Source organism: Theropithecus gelada, chromosome 6, assembly GCF_003255815.1.
Source record: "Theropithecus gelada isolate Dixy chromosome 6, Tgel_1.0, whole genome shotgun sequence".
In the NCBI taxonomy this organism is placed as follows: domain Eukaryota; kingdom Metazoa; phylum Chordata; class Mammalia; order Primates; family Cercopithecidae; genus Theropithecus; species Theropithecus gelada.
Genome location: NC_037673.1, coordinates 133,742,785 through 133,763,422, shown reverse-complemented (window position 1 = coordinate 133,763,422; position 20,638 = coordinate 133,742,785). Strand labels below are relative to the sequence as shown.

The following is a 20,638-nucleotide window of genomic DNA, read 5'->3' as shown; positions in this document are numbered from 1 at the left end:
TGTGTGTGTGTGTATGCATGTATATGCCACCAAGTCTGTGTTAATTTGTGATGGCAACCACAGAAAACAATTATTACCCTACCCAGGGAAGTTTCATTAGTTGTCCATGATGGCATACCTGGTGAGTGCTAGAGCTTTGAATCGAAGCTAGAGCTTTGATAGGGTAGTCTACTTTAGATTGCTAGAGCAGGGTTTGGGTTCCAGATGTGGTGGAACCTGATTAACAAAATGTTGTGGGCAGAATCCCACTGGGCAACTCTGCCTGTCAATTCTAAGTGAGCATTTGTGCTTATTCCTCAGAGGCCTTGTTCCCGCCACAAAGGGCAAATGCCCTTCTGCCTCCTGTGTAGAGAGCCCCAGGTGGAATCCCCATAGGGAGCTTGCTGGGCCATATGTCCATGCTGTGCTGACAGTCCTTGTGCCTGGAACAGAGCCCACGTGGTCTGTGCCAGCTAGGGACTCAGAGGGCAGCCTTGAAAAATGTGGCCTGGAGCTGGATTGGGCATTTGAGGCACAGTCTGTGGACATAGCAGGAGGAAGAGGCCTCCATGCTTGGTCTAGGGGGTGGGGAAAACATTGTGTGCCTTTTTGTGGTCCTTGAAAGAACAATGACCTTGGTTGGGCTGATGAGGAGGGAGCCAGTGCTGAGTTTTACCGGGAGCTTCATTTTAAATTGCAAATGATTCAGGACTCCCCAAGGGGGAAAAAGAGGTGGAATAGACCCCAATGCCTGAAGGAGTGAAAGTGTGTCCTGAGAGCTGCAGCTGTGGAAAGGCTGTCGATGCAAGGATGGTCTGGGCCTACAGGGACCTCACAGTTAACTGTTTCTTGAACTTCCCCCATCAATCATTTCCATGCCAATCAGTAGCTGTGTCTATTTGGCCAAAGCCTGTGCCACTGCCCTCTTCATTCTTAGACTGCCTTGGTTTATCTCACTGCAGCTCCATCTTAACTAGTTAGAGGGAAGGAGGAAGTTACCCTGAGTAGGTCACCTTGCAAGTCCAGCCTTTCACATAGGCTGGCTGCATTCTTGGGGGTAAGGATCATTATTAGCTTCTAAAGGCTTCCTGCAAATCTGTGTCCATCCCTTCTTCATGGGGAACAGACATAGTTGAAACTCAGCCAGTCAGTTAACTGCTAGTGTGGTTGGAAAGACCAACTCATCAGGCCAGCAGTAGATACCAAGGGCTGGGTGGGTCAGGATGTGGGGAGGGGAAGGGCAAATGGAGCTGCCATTTGTTGAGTCCTGCCAAGTGCCAGGCAGTATGCTAAGATTTTTTTTTTTTTTCCTGATTTTCTTAAACTTAAGTATCACAGCAGCTCTTTGAGATAAATTTTCCTGTCTCAATTTTATAGGTAGGAAAAAGGGTTTGAAGGCTTAACTCTTAAGTGACTAATCTAAGGACTCACAGTAAATGGCAGTGATGGGATTTGAACCTGGAGTCTTTCTAACTCCAAAGGCCACGCCCTTACCTACTGCTTCTGAGGCACGAGATGCAGACCAGACAGGGCCCTCAGGGGGCTGCTTGGTGCTGGCTCTTCTATGTGGAGATTGTGGAAAGGGACTGGAAAAACAGAGGCCATTTTTTACTTATTTCATCATTTTAACCAGTTCTGGCCCAGCAACTAATCAAATTTCTGAGAACTTGTCAAATCACATGCTTTCATTTTAAGGTGAATATGTTTAAGCTCCTTTCTCCCACTGGGTAATGTTATGCATTCTCTCCTCCTGGGCATGTGATATGGTTTGGATTTGTGTCTGCTCCAAAATCTCATGTCAAATTGGAGGAGGAGCTTGGTTGGAGGTGATTGGCTTATGGGGGTGGATTTCCCCCATGCTGTTTTCATGATAGTGAGTGACTTCTCATAATATCTGATAGTTTAAAAGTGTGTGGTACTTCCCCCTTTACTCTCTCTCCTGCTACCATGTGAAGAAGGTCCTTGTTTCCCCTTCACCTTCTGCCGTGATTGTGAGTTTCCTGAGGCCTCCCAGTCATGCTTCCTGTTAAGCCTATAGAACAGGGAGTCAATTAGACCTCTTTTCTTCATAAATTACCTAGTGTCAGATAGTTCTTTATATCAGTGTGAAAATGGACTAATATATAAAATTGGTATCAGCACTGCTATAGAGATACCTGAAAATGTGGAAGCGACTTTTTAACTGGGTAACAGGCAGAGGTTGGAAGAGTTTGGAGGGCTCAGAAGAAGAAAGGAAGATGTGGGAAAGTTTGGAACTTCCTAGAGACTTGTTGAATGGCTTTGCCCAAAACGCAAATAGTGATATGGACAGTGATGTCCAGGCTGAGGTGGTCTCAAATGGAGATGAGGAACCTGCTGGGAACTAGAGCAAAGGTCACTCTTGCTATGCTTTAGCAAAGAGTCTGGTGGCATTTTGCCCCTACCCTAGAGATCTGTGGAACTTAAGAGAGATGATGATTTAGAATATCTGGGGGAGGAAATTTCTAAGCAGCAAAACATTCAAGATGTGACCTGGTTGTTTCTAAATGTATATGCTCGTATGTGTGAACAAATAGATTATCTGAAACTGGAACTAATATTTAAAAGGGAAGCAGAGCATAAAAGTTTGGAAAATTTGCAGCCCAGTCATGTGGTAGAAAAGAAAAATCCATTTTCTGTGGAGAAATTCAAGTCTGCTGCAGAAATTCGCATAAGTAAAGAGGAGCTGAATGTTAATAGCCAAGACAATGGAGAAAATGCCTCAAAGGCATTTCAGATACCTTTGTGGCAGCCCCTCCCATTACAGGCCCAGAGGCCTAGGAGGAAAAAATGATTTTGTGGGCCAGGCCCAGGGCCCAGCTGTTCTGTGCAGCCTTAGGACATGACGCCCTGCATCCCAGCTATTCCAGCTCTGGCCATGGCTAAAAGGGCCAAGGTACAGCTCAGACCATTGCTCCAGAGGGTACAATCCCTAAGCATTGGTGGCTTCCATGTGGTGTTGAGCCCGTGGGTATGCAGAAGACAAGAGTTGATGTTTGAGAAGCTCTGTCTAGATTTCAGAGGATGTATGGACTTGCGTGGATGTTTAGGCAGAAGTCTGCTGCAGGGGTGGAGCCCTCGTGGAGAACCTCTACTAGGGCAGTACAGAGGGGAAACATAGGATTGAAGCCCCCACACAGAATCCCCACTGGGGCACTGCCTAATGGAGCTATGAATAGAGGGCTACCATCTACCAGACCCCAGGATGGTAGATTCATGAACAGCTTGCACTGTGCTCCTAGAAAAGTCACAGGCACTCAATGCCAGCCTGTGGAAGCAGCTGTGGGGACTGTACCCTGCAGAGCTGCCCAAGGCCTTGGGAACCCACCCCTTGCATCAGTGTGGCCTGGATGTGAGACATGGAGTCAAAGGACATTATTTTGGAGCTTTAAGATGTAATTACTGCCCTGCTCAGTTTTGGACTTGAATGGGGCTTGCAGCCCCTTTGTTTTGGCCAATTTCCCCCATTTGGAATGGCAGCATTTACCCAATGCCTGTACTCCTGTTATGTCTTGGAAGTACATAACTTGTATGTGATTTTACAGGCTCTTAGTGGGTGATGATACTTTGGACTTTGAGTTAATGCTGAAATGAGTTAAGACTGGGGGACTGTTTAGAAGGGATAATTGTATTTTACAATGTGGCTTGGGTTGTATTGCAGGGCTCCCAGGGGAGCTGAAGAGGCTCAAGAAAGGACATGAGATTTGGAAGGGGCCAGGGGTGGAATAATATGGTTTAGATTTTTGTCTCTGCCCAAATCTCATGTTGAATTGGAGGAGGGGCCAGGTGGGAGGTGATTGGATTGTAGGGACGGGTTTCCTTCCTGCCATTCTCACAATAGTGAGTAAATTCTCATGAGATCTGGTGGTTTAAAAGTGTTTGGCACCTCCCTCCTCGCTCTCTCTCCTGCCACCATGTGAAGATGGTTTCCCTTCACCTTCTGCCATGATTGTAAGTTTCCTAATGCTTCCTAGTCATGCTTCCTTTTAAGCCCATGGAACTGTGAGTCAATTAAACCTCTTTTCTTTATAAATCACCCAATCTCAGGTAATTCTTCATAGCAGTGTGAAAATGGACTGATTCAGCATTCCTCTTCCTAAGCAAGAGACTTTTTCAGAAGCTCACACTCATACATTGGATACACACAGATCATTTTATTACCTCCTGTCTCCTTTCTATTGCACAGGAAAATGTACTTAGAAGCTATTGTGGTGACTACACCAATAAAGCAATTACATTAATGAGTTTTCTGTTGTGTTACATTCATTTTTAACTTTGGATGTTGTCTAACCTGTCACATCACCTTTCCCCCAGCCCCCACTATCTCTACTCCTGCCTGTGCCCTTAGTGAGTCCTTTTGGTGGTAGGCAGATATATTACACCATAGATGGAGCGTGATTCACACACACAGCGTTTGCTCCACCAAGCTGTCAGTCTGGCGTTTATTGGGTGTGGGTCTCAGGGAGTTGCTATATGAATATCTTAGAGGGAAAAAAGGAGAATGATGAATGCTTGGAAAGCTCTTTCCTGACATTCTAATTCTTACCCACTAAGTGTTAAAGTGGCAATGTTTAGTTTGATGATTCAGTCTGTGTAGGGGAATTGGTTTTAGTGCTGTCACCACTGGGGCTCATGAATTGATCCACCCCTAAGGTCTGCATGACTTGAAAGATGAGTTTATTTGGACTTTGGAAAGAGAAGATAGCTTTAAGCCCCATTCACCTTACAGCTTCTATTGTCATATCAAGCCCTGGCTGGTGACTGGTGTGGTGGCACCGCCAAGCATGTCTTGGCTCATCAGAGCAAAATCTCACATTCAAGTCACATGCTGATTTCATGTATGATTTATGGCTGTTAAGCCAAAGACATGAGTAAAGTTTAAAATCATTGGCTTGTCTTGTGTGATTTTTAAGTAGCTCCCAAATCCCTCTGGTCAGCAATGAATGTTGCTTAGGAGCATTTGCAGGGTGTTTAGGAGTGGTGCGGTGGCGGGGGGGTATTAAGAGACCTTGTTACTTGAGCAGTATCTTTTTGAACATTAAACCTTCCTTTTTTGTTAAAGCCACAGGATGGCTCAGAAATGCATTCGCATATTACCCAGGATTTTTTTTTTCTTTTCAGTAAAGATAAATCTGTATATGTTTGATCTCTCATGTTTGAAGGAGATTAAAATAGAATCATTATGATGAAACTCTTCAAATGGTTATTCTGTCTTTGCTGTGATGGAAAGCTAGAATAAGTTTTCATTCTGGTGGCTTCAAAACATGATCCTGACATTATCAGTTCCATGCAGGGCCAAGGCGGGAGATGTTTGGGGGATTGTGGGGTGGGGATAGGGTGGCAAGTGCTCCTTGGCCCACAGTAGTTTATAGCATCCCCCCATCCCTGTAGACATGCCTTTGAGGTTAGATGGTGATGGGAGAGTGTTTAGGTCTCTCTTAGGCTCTTGGAGAAGAGGGTGGCTTGAGTTGCACTGCAGGGCTCCCAGGGGAGATGAAGAGGCTCAAGATATAGTCTTAGTTGTATGAAAGGCAAGCCTTTCAAACAGCCAACCCCGTGGAGCCCTGGGAAGTGGCCCAGGGTACAGCAGTGATTTCCTGGGTCTGGCTCCATGGCTATCTCCAAGGCTAGCAGTTTGCCTTTCTGGTACCTTTCTACCCCTCTGCTGCTGCTTTCTTCTCTCTCTCTAGCTACTGACACATTCTTCAAGCCCCACTTCAAACTCCCCACAAGGAAACTGAGTTGCTGCAAGTATCCTGTTGCTAGCTGGTCTATATAAAACAGCCTTTGCCTCAGGCACCAAGCCCTGGTCTGGCTTCTTTAGGCCAGGCATGTTTGCCTGGTACCAAGCATGCTGACCTATGACCATGGAACTTTGTCCAGCTTATTTACTCAAAAAGAAAACCGTCAGTGTGTAGCTCTTTGCATCATCTCAGGCTCCCCTCTGGCTCAGGTGGGGTTTCCAACCTCGTTCCCATGAAGGGCCTTTGGGTTCGTTAGGGTATCTAGCTCAGAGACTGCAGCCATCCATGCGTGAGACAAGTTACCACCATTTAACTCAACCTTCAAGGTGGTTTTTCAACATCAACTGGCCTGTCCACAGTGTACGGAGCTGAAGTCACTATGCCTGTCCTACCTGTATCCCCAATGCCACTTCTTTCTTCCCTCCTACTAGACCTGTTCTCTCCATTCTTCTTCTAGCTGTAAAACTGTGAGAACTCAAGCATCTGAGTCTCCCTGACATAGCAATTCTCATGCAGAACAAAGCTAAGAAATGGAAGGGAAGGCCAGGCGCGGTGGCTCACGCCTGTAATCCCAGCACTTTGGGAGGCCGAGGCAAGTGGATCACCTGAGGTTGGGAGTTCGAGATCAGCCTGACCAACATGGAGAAACCCCCTTTCTACTAAAAATACAAAAGTAGCCGGACGTGGTGGTACATGCCTGTAATCCCAGCTACTCAGGAGACTGAGGCAGGAGAATCACTTGAACCCGGTAGGCGGAGATTGCGGTGAGCCAAGATTGTACCATTGCACTCCAGCCTGGGCAACAAGAGCAAACTCTGTCTCAAAAAAAAAAAAAAAAAAAAAGGAAGAAGTGATTGTATTGTATTTCTGCCAGCTCTGTCTCCTGCTTTGCATTTAGGCTTGCCTGATTTCTTTTAGACCCTGTCTGATTTCTCTTTAGGACAAGAAATTCCATTCAGGACTGATTTGATTAATTTGTTGATCTTGGAACCCGTCCATTGTAGAGAATGTCAAGGGGTTTCTTCTGAACACATTGTAAGAGAATCTGGAATCCTCCTACACCTGGTGGTCATGCAGGAGTATAAGAAGTGGCCCCCTCCCACAATTTATCTGTCAGTTTTTTGTATTGCTTATGTCTTGCCTTCTTCCAAAAACTTAATTTATTATTCCACAAGTAGTACATGTTCCTTGTAGATGAAAAAAAAAAATAACAGGAACAAATTGTTCCTTGATACTTGGAGAGTAAGACATCACACGTTAAAATATTTTTCTAAAGTTAAATCAACTTTAAGCATAGCTTGCTAAGATAGACAAGAAGCCCAGTATCAGGCGTTCCTCAAGGCTTCTTCCCTTGAGAGGAGGAATTTATAAGACTCAGGAGGAAGAGGGGATGACCAGGAGGCTCTGCAGGCCCTAGCACTGAGTGCTCCTGTCTCAGTGGTACCTCCCTGTCCTTCTCCACATTAAATTTCTACCCTATCAGAGTCCTGTGTTGCAGAGGCGTCAGGCTCTCCCTAAGGGAGGCCCCATAAGCTCATTCATTCCTGCCTTGCCCAGTAACCTGTGTGGGGCCATTTCCTGATACAGTGCTTGAAGCACATACCTTCATCTCTCCTATTTGGAAATGCTGGTACAATTAATTTGCCTTATTGGGCCAACAAACTGAAGACAAAACATTGGAGGAGGACTTATCCACTGCCCGTCGTTTCCTCCCTCACTTTTGGAAACCCACAAATAATAATGTTTACTCTTTTGTGGAGCAAGGAGAGTCCAGACCTTAGGGAGTTCAAAGCTGGCCTTTCCTTCATGAGTTAGGAAGCAAAGTGCCATATTGCAGCAAAAACAGATGAACAGAAGATACCAGTAAAATTCTTAATGTACCATTTTAATGTATTGGTACATAAAAAGAAGGCACAAGTCACCCATGGTTCTTCCAGTCATACTTAACAGCTGTTAATATTTTGTTGTTGACTTAATCTTTTTTTCTATGTATCTGTATAGAGGTGTACCAGAAAGGTTGGAGACAGCTTTTGCAGAGTCAGTATATTGCAGTATTTAAAGAAGAAACTGACACAAAGAGAAAAAACCAAGGGCCTGAAAATAAGTCCAGGAGTTACTTTTCCTATAAGGCTTATTCTTTTCCCTCAGCTCCAGAAGGGGTTTTTCATGAAAAAAAGTCTTCTACAAGGAGCTAAAAAGTGAAACCTCTGTTTGTATGGTGGATATAATTCTCCTTTTAAAAGGCCCCCCTCTGCCCCCATCCCAGGGGAGCTCTATGGCTGAGGACCTCGTAATTGCTGAACTGCATTTCAAATCAGAGTGTAATTGTGATCAAACCAAGTGACTCTCATTACTCCTTTGCCTCTTGCATCAAAACCACTTACATTGACACCACACTCAGCCTGTGATTCTTGGCAGGCTGGCTTCCCTTTTAATAGGCAGGGTTGCACAAGAGGGCGGGGTAGCTGGTGCCATCTGCAGGAAGAAGGTGGTAGGTGGTGAGAGGTGCTTGTGCTGCTCTCTTCTTGGAACCAGAAATACTCAGGGCTCTGGGTTGCTTTCTGGGAGTGTAGCTAGGTGGGTCCCTGGGCTTTTATTCTAGGCCCCACCTGTCCCCAGACCTGGAAATAATTCGAGGCAAGTGTGCCTGCAGTTGTCTACTGTGTGGTGAAAGCCTGGTGGGCTGTTGGCTTCCTTTTGTCATGTATGCCCATTTTACTTCATGTACTTGGTTGTTGAGATAGCCAGCAACAGTTTTATCACGTTCAGTGGTTTTGAGTTTCTCATGGTGCCTTTTTAAAAGGCCTGACGCTCCTAGGCACACAGGAAGGGAACGTTCTTCTAAGCCCCTTTGAAGTGGCAGGCATGGACTTTGTTCTCTGCACACACGTCTTCTGAGAATCAAGCTGTGGATCTCCCCAGCAGGGTGCAGTGGGGGTAGCTGGAGGTCATGCGTAGCCTGTGCAGACTTGGAGCACAAAGCTCCTGTTAGCTGGTTCCATTGCTCAAGTGTTCTATTGTCGATGCTGAATTTCTGTTTTGGAATTTAAAAAATTCTTATTTTTAGTTTTTTATAATGAGGAGACACAATTGCTCTCTTTCTTAAATGTCTGGCCTCATTCTTACCTAACAGTGGAATCCTGGATTACATAATTTACTGAGATATTTTTGAGTTTTTATTTTACATTTCTATCGAGGTATAATACATGTACAGAAAAAGTACACAGATCTTAAGTGTACATCTCAGTAAATGTTTACCTCTAAATACTCCTTTGTAACCTTATCACCTTATCCAGATGAAGATATAAAGCACTTCCAGCACTTCCAAAGGCCCTCTAGTGCCCTTCCCAGACAGTGCTCCCTTCCCAAGGGTAATGACAGTTCTAACTTATCACCAACTGTTCATTTTGCCTGTTTTTGAATTTGATATAAAATGAATTCATCCAGAATATATTCTTCTGTATCTGCCTTCTTTCATTCATTATGTCTATGAGATTACCATGCTGTTGTGTCTAGAAGTAGTTGTTTGTCATTGCTGTGTTTTATTCCTTTTTGTGAATTTATTACCACAATTTATCTGTTCTACTGTTGATTGGACATTTTACTTCTTGACATTTTTTAAAGCTTGGCTTATCGAAAACCATCTTTTGATGTTGGCCATCATTTATTCCAATGATTTAAAAAAATTAGCAGTGGATCTTTCTTTTTTTCCAAAGGAAATGTCATGTAGAGTCCATTCATAGAAAACAGATAAAATGTGAACTGCTGCAACTGGCTTGGAGCCCCTAGCCTCTCTGCTTTTTCTTATTCCCATACGATGGCCCTTAGGTGAAGCAGTTTAGCTTGTTGGTTCAGACCTGGCTTCTGGAGTTGGGCTGCCTGCCTAGTTTCTCTTTGCTGTACATTCTTGAACAAATTACTTAACCTCACTTTCCTTATCTGTGAGATGGAGTTTTTTTTTCTTTTCTTTTAATAATCCTCAAAGAAAACATTAAGGAAAGCAGTGCAAGGAAAGCACTGCATGCTGTGTTCCACTCATCAAGGGTGTCATAAATGGTGAGGTGAGTGCTGCTGTCATCACTGTAGTCAGTGTCATTTTCTGCAGAGTCCCAGCACTCCCTGGGGCACCATCAGAAAGCCATGGATTCATGGCAGTAGCAGAATCACAGCCTTCACTGTCCCTCCAGTCCGTGAAGATGTGACATGCCACAGTGTGTTGGAATGCCTCTGAGGCCCTCCTCCCTGCTAGGGCAGGAACCCGTGGGCAGCAGGTGCATCGCTCATCATGAGACTGGCAGAAGGCTGGCACTCTCCTGATGAGTGGAACTGGACCCCCCAGAGCCCTACTTCTCAGACCCATTTTTCACTATGTACCTGGGCTTGGTGGGACTATTGAGTCTGCTAAATAAAGACTGCCTGGGGCTTCATCTTTGTGACAGGATGTCCTTGTGGTGTGAATCCAGAAAGAGGTTAGGATGTGAAGAATGGAGTCCCTTTTAGGCTTTTATTCTACCCTGGTTTCCAGCCAAATTGGTCTTTTGGAGTCAGGCCCAGGCCCATGTGTTGCTGGAAGGATTAGATATTACTATTATTACTGTTTGTAATAACAATAGATGACAATTATTTAGTGCATGCAATCTCCATTAGATGTGTTATTTAATCTTCCTGACAGCCCTATGAGATAGGTATAGTTACATGTGTTGATCTGCCCACCGGGCACCTCCCCATTTTAACTAGAATTAAATTCCATGAGGGAGAGATTTTTTTTTCTTTTCTTAACTGTTGTATCCCCAGAAGCTAAAACAGTGTGGGCTCAATAAATATGTGTAAAAATGAATGAATAATTCTTTCTATTAAAGAAGAAGAATTTAGGGGCTCAGACCAGTTAAATGACTCACCCAACATCACACTGCTAGTAAGAGGCCGAGCCAGATCTGTTTGATTCTGAGCTCCTGCTGGTAACTGTCCTCCTGTACAAGAGTTGGAGGGGAGACCCCTCCTGAAAGGATGGGATGAGAGAGAGGGATTTTACCTTGAGCTCAGTGTTTGTATGTACCTGTGATAATGAGACCAGCATGCTGCAGAGTACACATGGGACGTGCCACCTGACATCCAGGTGGGGTCGTTCAGGACCCTCACCTGCATGGGTCCAGGTCTTTGCTGCCCCCAGACAGTCTGACAGGGCAGAGGACTTGGCGATGGGCCCTTCATCAGGATTCTGCAGGCACTGGGCAGATATTCCTGTCCTGGATCCTTCTACAGGGATACTGCAGGGGAATTGATGGGGCAGGAGATGAAATCCACCATTGTCTGACAGAGGTCTTAGATCAGTCCTGTGCTTAGGTCAATGACCGTTCATACTTGGGGATTTTCATCCCCTTTCTTTTTAAACTCTAGGTATTCCCAGTAGGAAACTGCCTGTTGATCATGTTAATCTTAGGGAGACTTTTCAAGCCATTTGATTTTTTTTTCCCTGACATCAATATTATAGTTTTATTATAGTAACAAATAGTTGTTACAGTGAGACCTACACACATATACAGAATTATATTTAAATTCATATAGAATATTTACATTTTTAAGTTATACTTTTGAAATTAGAAGAAGTACAGCTTAATTTTGATAACAAAGAAATATATATAAGACAAAAATAGACAAGAGTTAACAATAAAAACACAACTATCTTGTTATAACATGTGGAAACTTTTTGTCAGAAAGCTACATCTTCTTAATCTGATTGTCCACGTCATTAAAATATGGATGATTCAGTGCCATTTTGCCAGAAATTCGTTTGGCTGGATCATAGATTAACATTTTCGAGAGCAAATCCAAGCCATTTTCATCCAAGTTTTTGACGTGGGATGCTAGGCTTCCTGGTTTCCATTTGGGAAATGTATTCTTATAGTCCTGTAAAGATTCCACTTTTGGCCACACTTCATTGTTGGGAGTGCCCAAAGCTCTGAAAATCCTGAAGAGTTGATCAATTTCTGAATCCCCATGGAAAAGTGGTTTTTTAGTTGCTAGTTCAGCAAATATGGTGCGTATCCTCCAAATGTCAACTGGAGTTGAGTAACGAGCTGACCCCAGCAATACTTCTGGAGATCTGTACCAGAGTGTTACTACCTCATGTGTATATACTCTAATAGGTATTCCGAAAGCTCTGGCAAGGCCCAAATCAGCCAGTTTAATTGTTCCTTTGTCATCAGTCAAGAGATTTTGAGGTTTTAAGTCTCTGTGAAGAACTCTTCTAGAGTGACAAAACACAATCCCCTGTAGGATTTGGTATAAATAACTCTTAACGAGTGAAGAATCCATGTACTGACCAGGAGGGATAGAATCCAAGTATTTCTTCAGATCTATGGAAAGAAACTCGAAGATGAGATATAACCTGGAATCCTGCATAAGCATATCCTGAAGACTGACTATATTTGGATGACGAAGTTCTTTTAATAGAGAAATTTCCCGAATTGCAGTACTAGGAACCCCTTCCTCTTCACTTTCTAGTCTGATTTTTTTCATGGCTACCACTTGACCTGTAGTTTTGTGTCTACCCTTATACACAACTCCATAGGTACCTTCTCCAGTTTTCTCTATTTTGGTATAATCTTCCATAGTTAGTCAATGGGTATAGCAGATCCTGGCTTATTATCCCGCGGTGGCCACAGCGGCAGCTACCACAACCACGTCGCTCTCCGCTCAACTTCCAAGAGCCAGCTTTGAAGCCAAGTGCCGCCATTTGATTTTTAAATGCACTTTTACTCACAGTACAGTTGGCAGCAGGTAATTACCATTAGGCCTGTCTTAGTGTGTTTTGTGCTGCTATGACAGAATACTTGAGACTGGGTAATTTACAATGAATAGAAGCTTCTATGGCTCAAAGTTCTGAAGATTGGGAAGTCCAAGATCCGGGGGTCTAAATGTGGTAAGGTCCGTCCTGCTGCATCATCACATGGTGAAAGGTGGAAGGGCAAGAGAGCATACACAGAGAGAACAAGAGAGGGAACTCACAGCCTCAAGCCTTTTTAGAATTGGCATTAATCCATTCATGAGGGCGGACATATTCAAACCATAGCAATGTCATCATACCACAAACTGTAGCTGCAAAGAGTTCCTCTCCGCCATCATTTCTACATCCTTGGAGGAAGAACTGAAGATTAATGAGATGCAGGCAGAAGAACTGAAGATTTATGAGATGCAGGCAGAGAGTGGCTGCTCACCTCCAGGCCTTTTTTTGCTTGGTGCTTATCCTTTCTTTATCTCCATTTAAGTGTGTGTGTGTACCCATTCCCACTTAAGTATGTATTATCTCCTCTTCTATTCCATATTCTGTGCTTAGCGTTGTCATTTTCTGGTATTTTACTTTGGAATTCTTACCAAATTGTATCTAATCTCTGTAACACGCTCTTTACCCTTTCTTGGAATTTCTGACACAGTGTTGGACCCTTTTTTGTGTGTGACAGTTTTAGAATTACCCTCTGACGTCAGTTGGGTTGAAAAAGTGCTTGTCTCCTCTTAGCCGTTTCTTACCCTGGGGTCGTTTTTAGCAAGTTTTAGTGATGGTGCCTTGCCAAGATATTTTCTTTAAAAGTTACAGTGTAGGTGTCTCCTTATACTTTCCCTCAGCATGCAGGAAGGGGTTTGCATCCAATCCTTATAAGGAAAGATCAAGCTTCTATTGCTCAGGGAGGGTATTGGTTGGCAGAATGTGGGGTTCAGTGGATTCAGCAAATGAGACACTGAAGAGCACAGTAGTTAGGAGCTTGGCTGCGGACACGGACTGTCTGGGTCCACGGGAGGAACTGACAAAGATTCTTCCTGTTGTTTTATCATTCTTGAGACCTACACAGTCCAGTACAGTAACCACCAGGCTTGTGTGGCTACTCAGCAGCTGAAACTGGGCTAGCCCACAGTGGGATGCGCTGGGAGTGTAAAACACCAAGATTTCAATGCCTTAGGATGAAAGATCATTAATATTTTAAAATATGGATGGCATGTTGAAAAAATACTTTGGGTTAAATAAAATATTAGAATTAATGTTCCCTGTTTTTGCTTTGTAGTGTGACTGCCAGAAATTCAAATTATATATGTGGTTCACATTGTGGTTGACGTTATACTTCTATTAGATAGTGCTGATCTCACCTGAGGATAGTAACAGCCCCTTCCTTCTTCATGGGTTGCTGTGAGGGTTAAATGGGTGAATAGATGAATGGTGTTTAATTTGGTACTTGGCATATAGTAAGTATTTACAAAGCCTTAGACAATCATTGTTGACATTATCGTCATCATCTTATCATCCAGGGTGGAAACCTAAGCTAAGAGGAGAAAGTTTGGATGTGGAGACATCTGGATTGTGGTTTGAGGTAAACTTATCAACCTCTTAAGAGGTTGTTTATGATTTGGGGCTCTCTGGTGTTATAAGTAATCCTTATCCCCTTGGCTCCTCTTTTATATTGGTAATGGAAGGCTGTGTATACAGTTCATGGTAAATCCTGTTACCTAAAGGGATGGCTGCTCACTGCAAAATGCTTTGTAGAATCCCCAGAGGCTTATTTATTTACCAAGCTACTTTGACTCTTGCAATGGAGTGAAAAATCAGGTTTTCATGAAGCCAGTTATAAATAGCTAACCTTTGGAAAGGGCTTACCATATGCCTAGCACTACGCTAAGTGCTTGCCATGTATTTCTTTATTTAATGCTCACAGTAGCCCTCCAAGGCAAGCGCTGGCCCCACCAGTTTAAGTGGAGAGAAGCAGAACTTAGCATAAGTAACATCTTGCAGCCAGGACGTGAGGGAGCTGGGACTTGAATCTAGGTCGGTCTGATTCTCAAGTTGTGGCACTATTCATTCTGCCTCCTTGGAACTCAAAAAGCAAGTCTTTTAATCAGGAAACCTTATGCAGCACACTGGGTATTTCAGAATGTCTGAGACACTGGAGAGGGCATAAGCCTGAAGGCATAAGCCCAGAAAATGGCTGAGTCCTCAGGCCAGGGTTGAACTGGGTTCTGGAACCAGAGTGGAGTACATGGTGGCCATGGGCAGGTGTGGCCAGGTACTGTGACCAGCAGTGAGAACAGCACAGCCCTGGTCTCAGGCTGTTCCTTTGTGTCAGCCAGGCAGATTTTATAGGATGCATTCATGGACCTGAGGCCCATCCACCTGAGAGGCTTTCCCAAGACCCTGGAGAGGCAGAGATGCTTGACAAATGCATTAACTTTGCCAACGCTGCTTAAAGGAGGTATGTGATATAACATTTCCAAAGACACAGTTTTCTTGGAGCAATCTCAGTACAGCTAAAACTCTAATGACTGCATGTGTCAGAAAAGGAGTTTCTTTTTCACTTAGGCCTGATGTAAATTCACTGGTGACTTTACCATGTTAGCTAAATTCCAGGAAAGATACATGTCACTGGGTTGGGTGTTTCTGTTGCCGCGGGACATTGAATGATGCATTCTTTAATGAGCGAGTGTCACTCATTGGAGCAGCTGCCTTTCAGGGAGCCTTTCTCTTGAATAGAAGAATTCTATTTAGTATCCCAGTTATTTCCTCTTTGACCCCCTTTCAGTCAAAATATGCAAGGTTTATTCCTCACCTCTTGACATCCAATGCCTGTTAAAGCCTTATTAGCATTTGTTCTCATTGATGTTCATTGCATTTTAAATCTGGCAGGGACGTGATTAAGAGGTGGAAAATCAGTGGACTTGGTCGGCGTGTGACTGTCTGATTGTGGCATGATGACCAGCTCAGCATTTAATCACATCTCTGTTTTCAGTTTCCTTTTATACCCGTGGAGGGAAAAAGTTCAATTCTCAGTTATGCTCTGGCTGGCAGAGGTAGGCAGTGGGTGAGAGGGGTGCAGAATCGGTTGGTCCTGAGTGTGCTGAGAGGCAGGCTAGGTCCTAGGAGATGAATTCTACCTACCATTCACCCTAGGCACCATCCTTGCATCACTGGCTACCAGAATAAGCGGGCCAGCTGGGCTTATTCTTATAAGGAGGTGTACCTGTGGGATCCCAGTAAATCACTGCACTCATCCTGTGGGGTTGGCGGTTGCTATGGATAGAATTGTGTCCCTCCGAAGTTCCTTTATTGAAGCTGTCACCCCCAGTGTGATGATATTTGGAGATGGGGCCTTTGGGAGATGTTTAGGTTTAGATTAGGTCATGGGGGTGTGGACTTCATGATGGGATTAGTGTCCTTATAAGCAGAGACATCAGAGACCTTGCTTCCTCTTTCTCTCAGTCATATGAGGGTACAGCAAGGAGGCAGCCATCTGCAAGCCAGGAAGAGTGCCCTCACCAGGGAACTTAATTGGCCAGCACCTTGATCTCAGATTTGCAGCCTCCAGAACTGTGAGAAGTAAATTCCTGTTGTTTAGACCACCCACTCTGATGTATTTTGTTACGGAAACCTGAGCTAAGACAGTGGTCCTAGTTCCAGTTCATGACTTTGGGAAGCTTACATAAGTTCCCAATGAGTAAGTGGCACACCCAGGTCAATCTAGGGGCAACAGCCGGTCTCTCTGGCACTTCTCCACCCCTGTATGGATATTGCCTGTTGGGGTTTTGCTTATATATGTTCTCCTCAGGAGGATCTCTTAGCCCTGTCATTATTTTTGGGTCCCTTGCAAAGCCATGTGTAGAGTAGACATTGAATAGACAACAGCACAGTGAATGAATGAATATGACAGCCTGGGACAGAAACCAACCAAGGGAAGAGGTAGATAGATGGAGGAAGCCACAAAGTCACTCACCTTTTCCTTTCACTCATGTCTTATATATGAGTTTGCATGAATAAGAATTCCCAGAGAAGTTTCCTCTGCTGTCCAAACACCTGCCCACCTGTCAGGGAGCATTGCCTTTGTCTTCAGGAGCAGCTCTGAAGGGTCTCAAACTGTTCTTTCCCACATAGGTCTAACTCAGCCTACTTGTTGGCTCAACTGACACCACCCTGGTGGGAGTCCAAACCTCTGCTTCCATCTGAGCACCAGGCTGGATGGGAAAGAATGAGTTAAAGCCTGCAAGTATGAGTCTGTTGTGCAGAGCAGCATCTAGGTCATTCCTTCAACACAAAAGAAATGAAATACAGCTCGCCTAGCTGCAGCTTGCTGCATGAACCCCGCTGCTCTGTGCAGAATAATACCAGGCGGGCATGAGGCCATTTTAATAAGATACAGCAAGATTAATAAGCGAGCAGACCACATGTTCCTCTGGAACACATAGTCCTGTATGCAGTCGTGAAAGAGACACATGGGAGATGTGGAAGCGGTGGGGACAGGGCTGTGGGGAAGGGAGAGGGAGGCACAGGGCCAGCAGCCCCAGACAAAAGCCAGCCCAAGACACTTCCTGGGAGGAAGGGCCGCATGATGACAGGGGTCCTAAACTTGGGTCCAGGATGGGTTTCTAGCAATCTGAAGATGCCCTGAAGCTGTGTGTGCAATGCTGCGTGTGTACCCCTCTAGCCTAGCTGGCTGTATTTAGGGCTGCACAGGGCCTTTGCCTGTGCCCTCCTCCCTGCCTGAATCAGCCTCTCCCATGGCTGCCTAGTTAGATCCCACTCTGCCTCCAGGTCTCACTTGCTTGTGGAAACCTTTCCAGACCCCCAAAACAGGTCACAGGTGCCCATTATTCCCTCTCAGGACCCTGTGCTCCTTTTCTTTGTGGCATGGTCCAGTTGTCATTGTACCTTAACTTGTAACCCTCCTCCCCATGTCTTTTGCCCACTTGGGTTATTCTGCTTCACTAAGTAAACCGGATTTCCCTGGCTGTTTGTTCATATGTTCATGCCTGGAAACAACTCTTCCAGCCCTGGCTCAACATCATCTGGTTCAAAAGCCACAATTAGCTGACCACAATCTTTGTGACTGTTAAGTACACATGTTTGAGGGGGAGTGTGGTTGGATTAATTTGGGCTAGTGAGTATATCTTCTAGGATCAGGGTTAATCTAATGGAAACTGCTTTGAAGAGAGGGTCATGTGATAGTGAAACTGCCTTTTGGGGGTGGTTGGATAGTATAAGTGGGATGAGGAAGCCTGGTGTGGAGAGCACGTGGGCTGGTATTTCCACTGTAGTTTCCTAACTAGAGGTGGACCTGAGCCCCCTTTGCCCTCGCCTTGGCTACAGCCCTTTTCCTGCATCCAAAGCAGTAGCTCCTCTGACTTTGGGGGCAGGGATGTGCACTTTATGTTAGCATCCCAAGAACTTGGCCCAGTTATTGGCAGGTAGTTGGTGCCTAAATGGTGTTGGTTCCAACATGAAAGAGAAGAGGCATCGGGGGATTTCCAGACTGTTTAGCCTGAGCTGCTTTGTTGGGATGTGTGGTTTATATGGGTCAGCATGAAAGACTGCGGGCAAAGAAAAACAGGGAGCTAGAAGGAGCTCAACATGGGATAGCCGTGGGGAATATAGATCACGTGTGTTGGCACTTTTGTTCTATTCACTGCATGCCTGTTTTCGAATTTAATGTTCCTGAGGCATGTCTCAAATTGAGTTATTTATATTTTTTTCATTAAGTTGTAAACTTCTTACAGAAAAGGGTCCCCCAGGTGCCTTATCTGGGGCCTTGATCCCCTGGAGCTGTTCTAGAAATACTCAGTGACTTGGTTTCTGTAAACCTGAACTTCATATTCTTCTGTGCACCGTGCTCAACAGTGCTGCTGCTTTTTGAGACAGGTTGACTGCAGGGGTGGGTGTGACTGTTCAGGGATGTTAAAGACTTATGGGGAGTCTGGGCCAGGGCTCCTCTTGTCAGTCATGCATTTTGTACCAGTTGTTGCCACCTGGTGATTGTCAGCGTTTCACTTCGAGTAGTAAAGGAAGGGCATCAGCTTAGGCAGGAAAGCCGTTGATGGAGGCAAAGCAGAACTGTAAGCACTCAGTCCCCTGAATCCAGGGCTTATATGAAGCCAGTGTAATCCAGATACTTCACGTACTTTAAGATATGTGAACAGGTGAATTGACGAAACAAATGAAAACACTGGAAGCACAGAATCACCGGCATTTGACTCAGTTGTCACAGTGCACTCTCTGTCTCCTTCTCATCTCTGGCTCAGCAATTTGAGCAGTCTAAGGCCTTGTGTTTAAAAATTGCAACCACAGTTGTTTGTTATTCTTCTCAGTTACTTGGTCTGATACTTTTCTTGTTTTGCTGACAACTGGTCCACACTTAGCTGGGGCATCCATCCCCCTTTCTGTCACCATCTCTTAGAGGCATATGCTTTTCCCTCTGGTTCTGACTTTCACAAGGCCGGTGAGAGACTCCCTTGCCCCACCTATTTTGACTAAACTCCTACTTAATCACTTATGTCTTGGCAGGACTCAAAGACCTTCCCATTCGAAGCAGCTAAGCTATTCTGACAAGCAGTTGGTTATTGTTAAATGGCATTAACTCACATCACCTGAGTGTAGTCCTATACCATAGCGGGTGGGGTGGGGCAGGACTCCAGCTTTGACCTCCTAGGCCAGTTTGGTGCAAGGATTTAGGGCACAGATGTTGGAGTCCAACCGGCCCCTGCTCCCAGCCTGCTCTGTCACATTTTGGTGGGGTGGTCACAGGGAAGTTTGTCTTTTCTTGTCTGAAAAATGAAGATAACACCTGCTTCCTAGGGTTTTTGTGGGGATTAAACAAGATCTTCTATCTTTACATGGGTTAGCGTGATGCCTGGCACTGAGTGTTCAGTAAATGTAGCTATTTACTGGTATTATTATCTAGTTTATAGATTTTGATAAGACAGCTCCAAATTTTCTATTTTGAAAACATCAAAATTGTCATGTTTCCTATGTGACATCCTGGATCTTGATGAGGTTGAACAGTGCTGTCTTATTCTTGGAGCACTGGGGGAGTATTCTTGGAGAAGATTCAGTGAAATTCTTGACTAAAGTGCAAAAATCCCAGAGTTGTCTGTTTCCTGCTCACTGAACTTCACGGCAAAGAGCTCTTCTGGGAACCTGTCCCCTGTCCCTGCCTCCCATGGCACTGATTGGGAGTCCATGCCATGCTCAGAGCTTTTGCTGCATCCTTTTGGGCAATTCATGAGGATTTGCATTTTTCCAGTGCTGCCAGAAGTTTTGGTACTGTACTTTTGTGCGCCGTTGTGTGTAAGTGGTGCTACAGAATATTTAATAAGGTCAAACATAATACATGTTTGAAAACTGTGTAAGTTGAGTTAGGAAAACAGCTTTGATTGCATGAGTAATATTTAAAGTGCCTGTTAAAAATATAGCAACTTTTCTATCAATAATAGAAAACCTTCTGAGCTCTGGAGAGATTTTTAAAGCAAGATCCAGTGGCTCTTGCCCGTCTTGGTGAAAGTTTTCCATTAAACAGATGATTCATATTACGAGAGTGGAATGATTAACATGAATTATGGGGAAATTATTCTAAGACTTGAGTGTCTGATTTATGAATGGATTAGGAGGCAGATTGCTTCACAATTGTTTTATTAAAAGGGAGAATTTTAGCTGACTAACCAAGACCCTCCAGAAAGAGGGTTTGCCCAAGATTGGTGTTCCTTTGAGGGCCAATTTCTCAGGGTCCTTTATTTAAAGAGGGAAACTTACTTCTAGGGAAGAGCGGCTACCTGCTTCTGTCAGTTCTGGAGTCGACTCTAGAAGTCCTCCCAAACCTGACTCAATTAGAAAGGCTTGAGAAAGCCAGAACTGCCCCTTGTGGGGTGAACCTTTGCATCCTGGGCATGTGCCAGAGAGCTGGGAAGAAACCAACTGAATTCAAGTTGGTCAGAGATTCCCATGTGGATGGACAGAATGGCTGAGGCTCCCCTCCGTTGTTTACTGGCCCCAGCACTGCTTTCAGGAAGGTCTTAGTGGAGATCCCTGGACTGAGAACTGCAGCCTGGGAGGAGAGGGGATGACCGAGCAGGGGAGCAGCTGTGGCAAGCTG

At 44.6% G+C, this 20,638-nt stretch overlaps 2 protein-coding genes across 4 annotated transcripts in view; one reads left to right on the top strand and one right to left on the bottom strand.

Moving 5' to 3' along the window:
* Window positions 1-20,638, top strand: part of SPOCK1 (SPARC (osteonectin), cwcv and kazal like domains proteoglycan 1) — a 510,364-nt gene that overhangs the window by 108,774 nt on the left and 380,952 nt on the right. The gene's annotated exons all lie outside the window — the stretch shown is intronic.
* LOC112626501 (cyclin-dependent kinase 1-like) lies at window positions 3,927-12,469 on the bottom strand. 2 transcript variants are annotated; one of them, XM_025388604.1, is made up of 2 exons: window positions 11,436-12,469; window positions 3,927-3,937 (listed from the first exon to the last, which is right to left on the bottom strand). In XM_025388604.1, exon 1 carries the CDS (start codon window positions 12,351-12,353, stop codon window positions 11,460-11,462), a length of 894 nt encoding a protein of 297 aa, XP_025244389.1. In that variant the 5' UTR covers window positions 12,354-12,469; the 3' UTR covers window positions 3,927-3,937; window positions 11,436-11,459. The 2 variants fall into 2 exon arrangements, with proteins under 2 accessions (XP_025244389.1, XP_025244390.1); XM_025388605.1 differs by lacking the exon at window positions 3,927-3,937 and having other exon boundaries at window positions 11,214-11,878; window positions 12,035-12,466.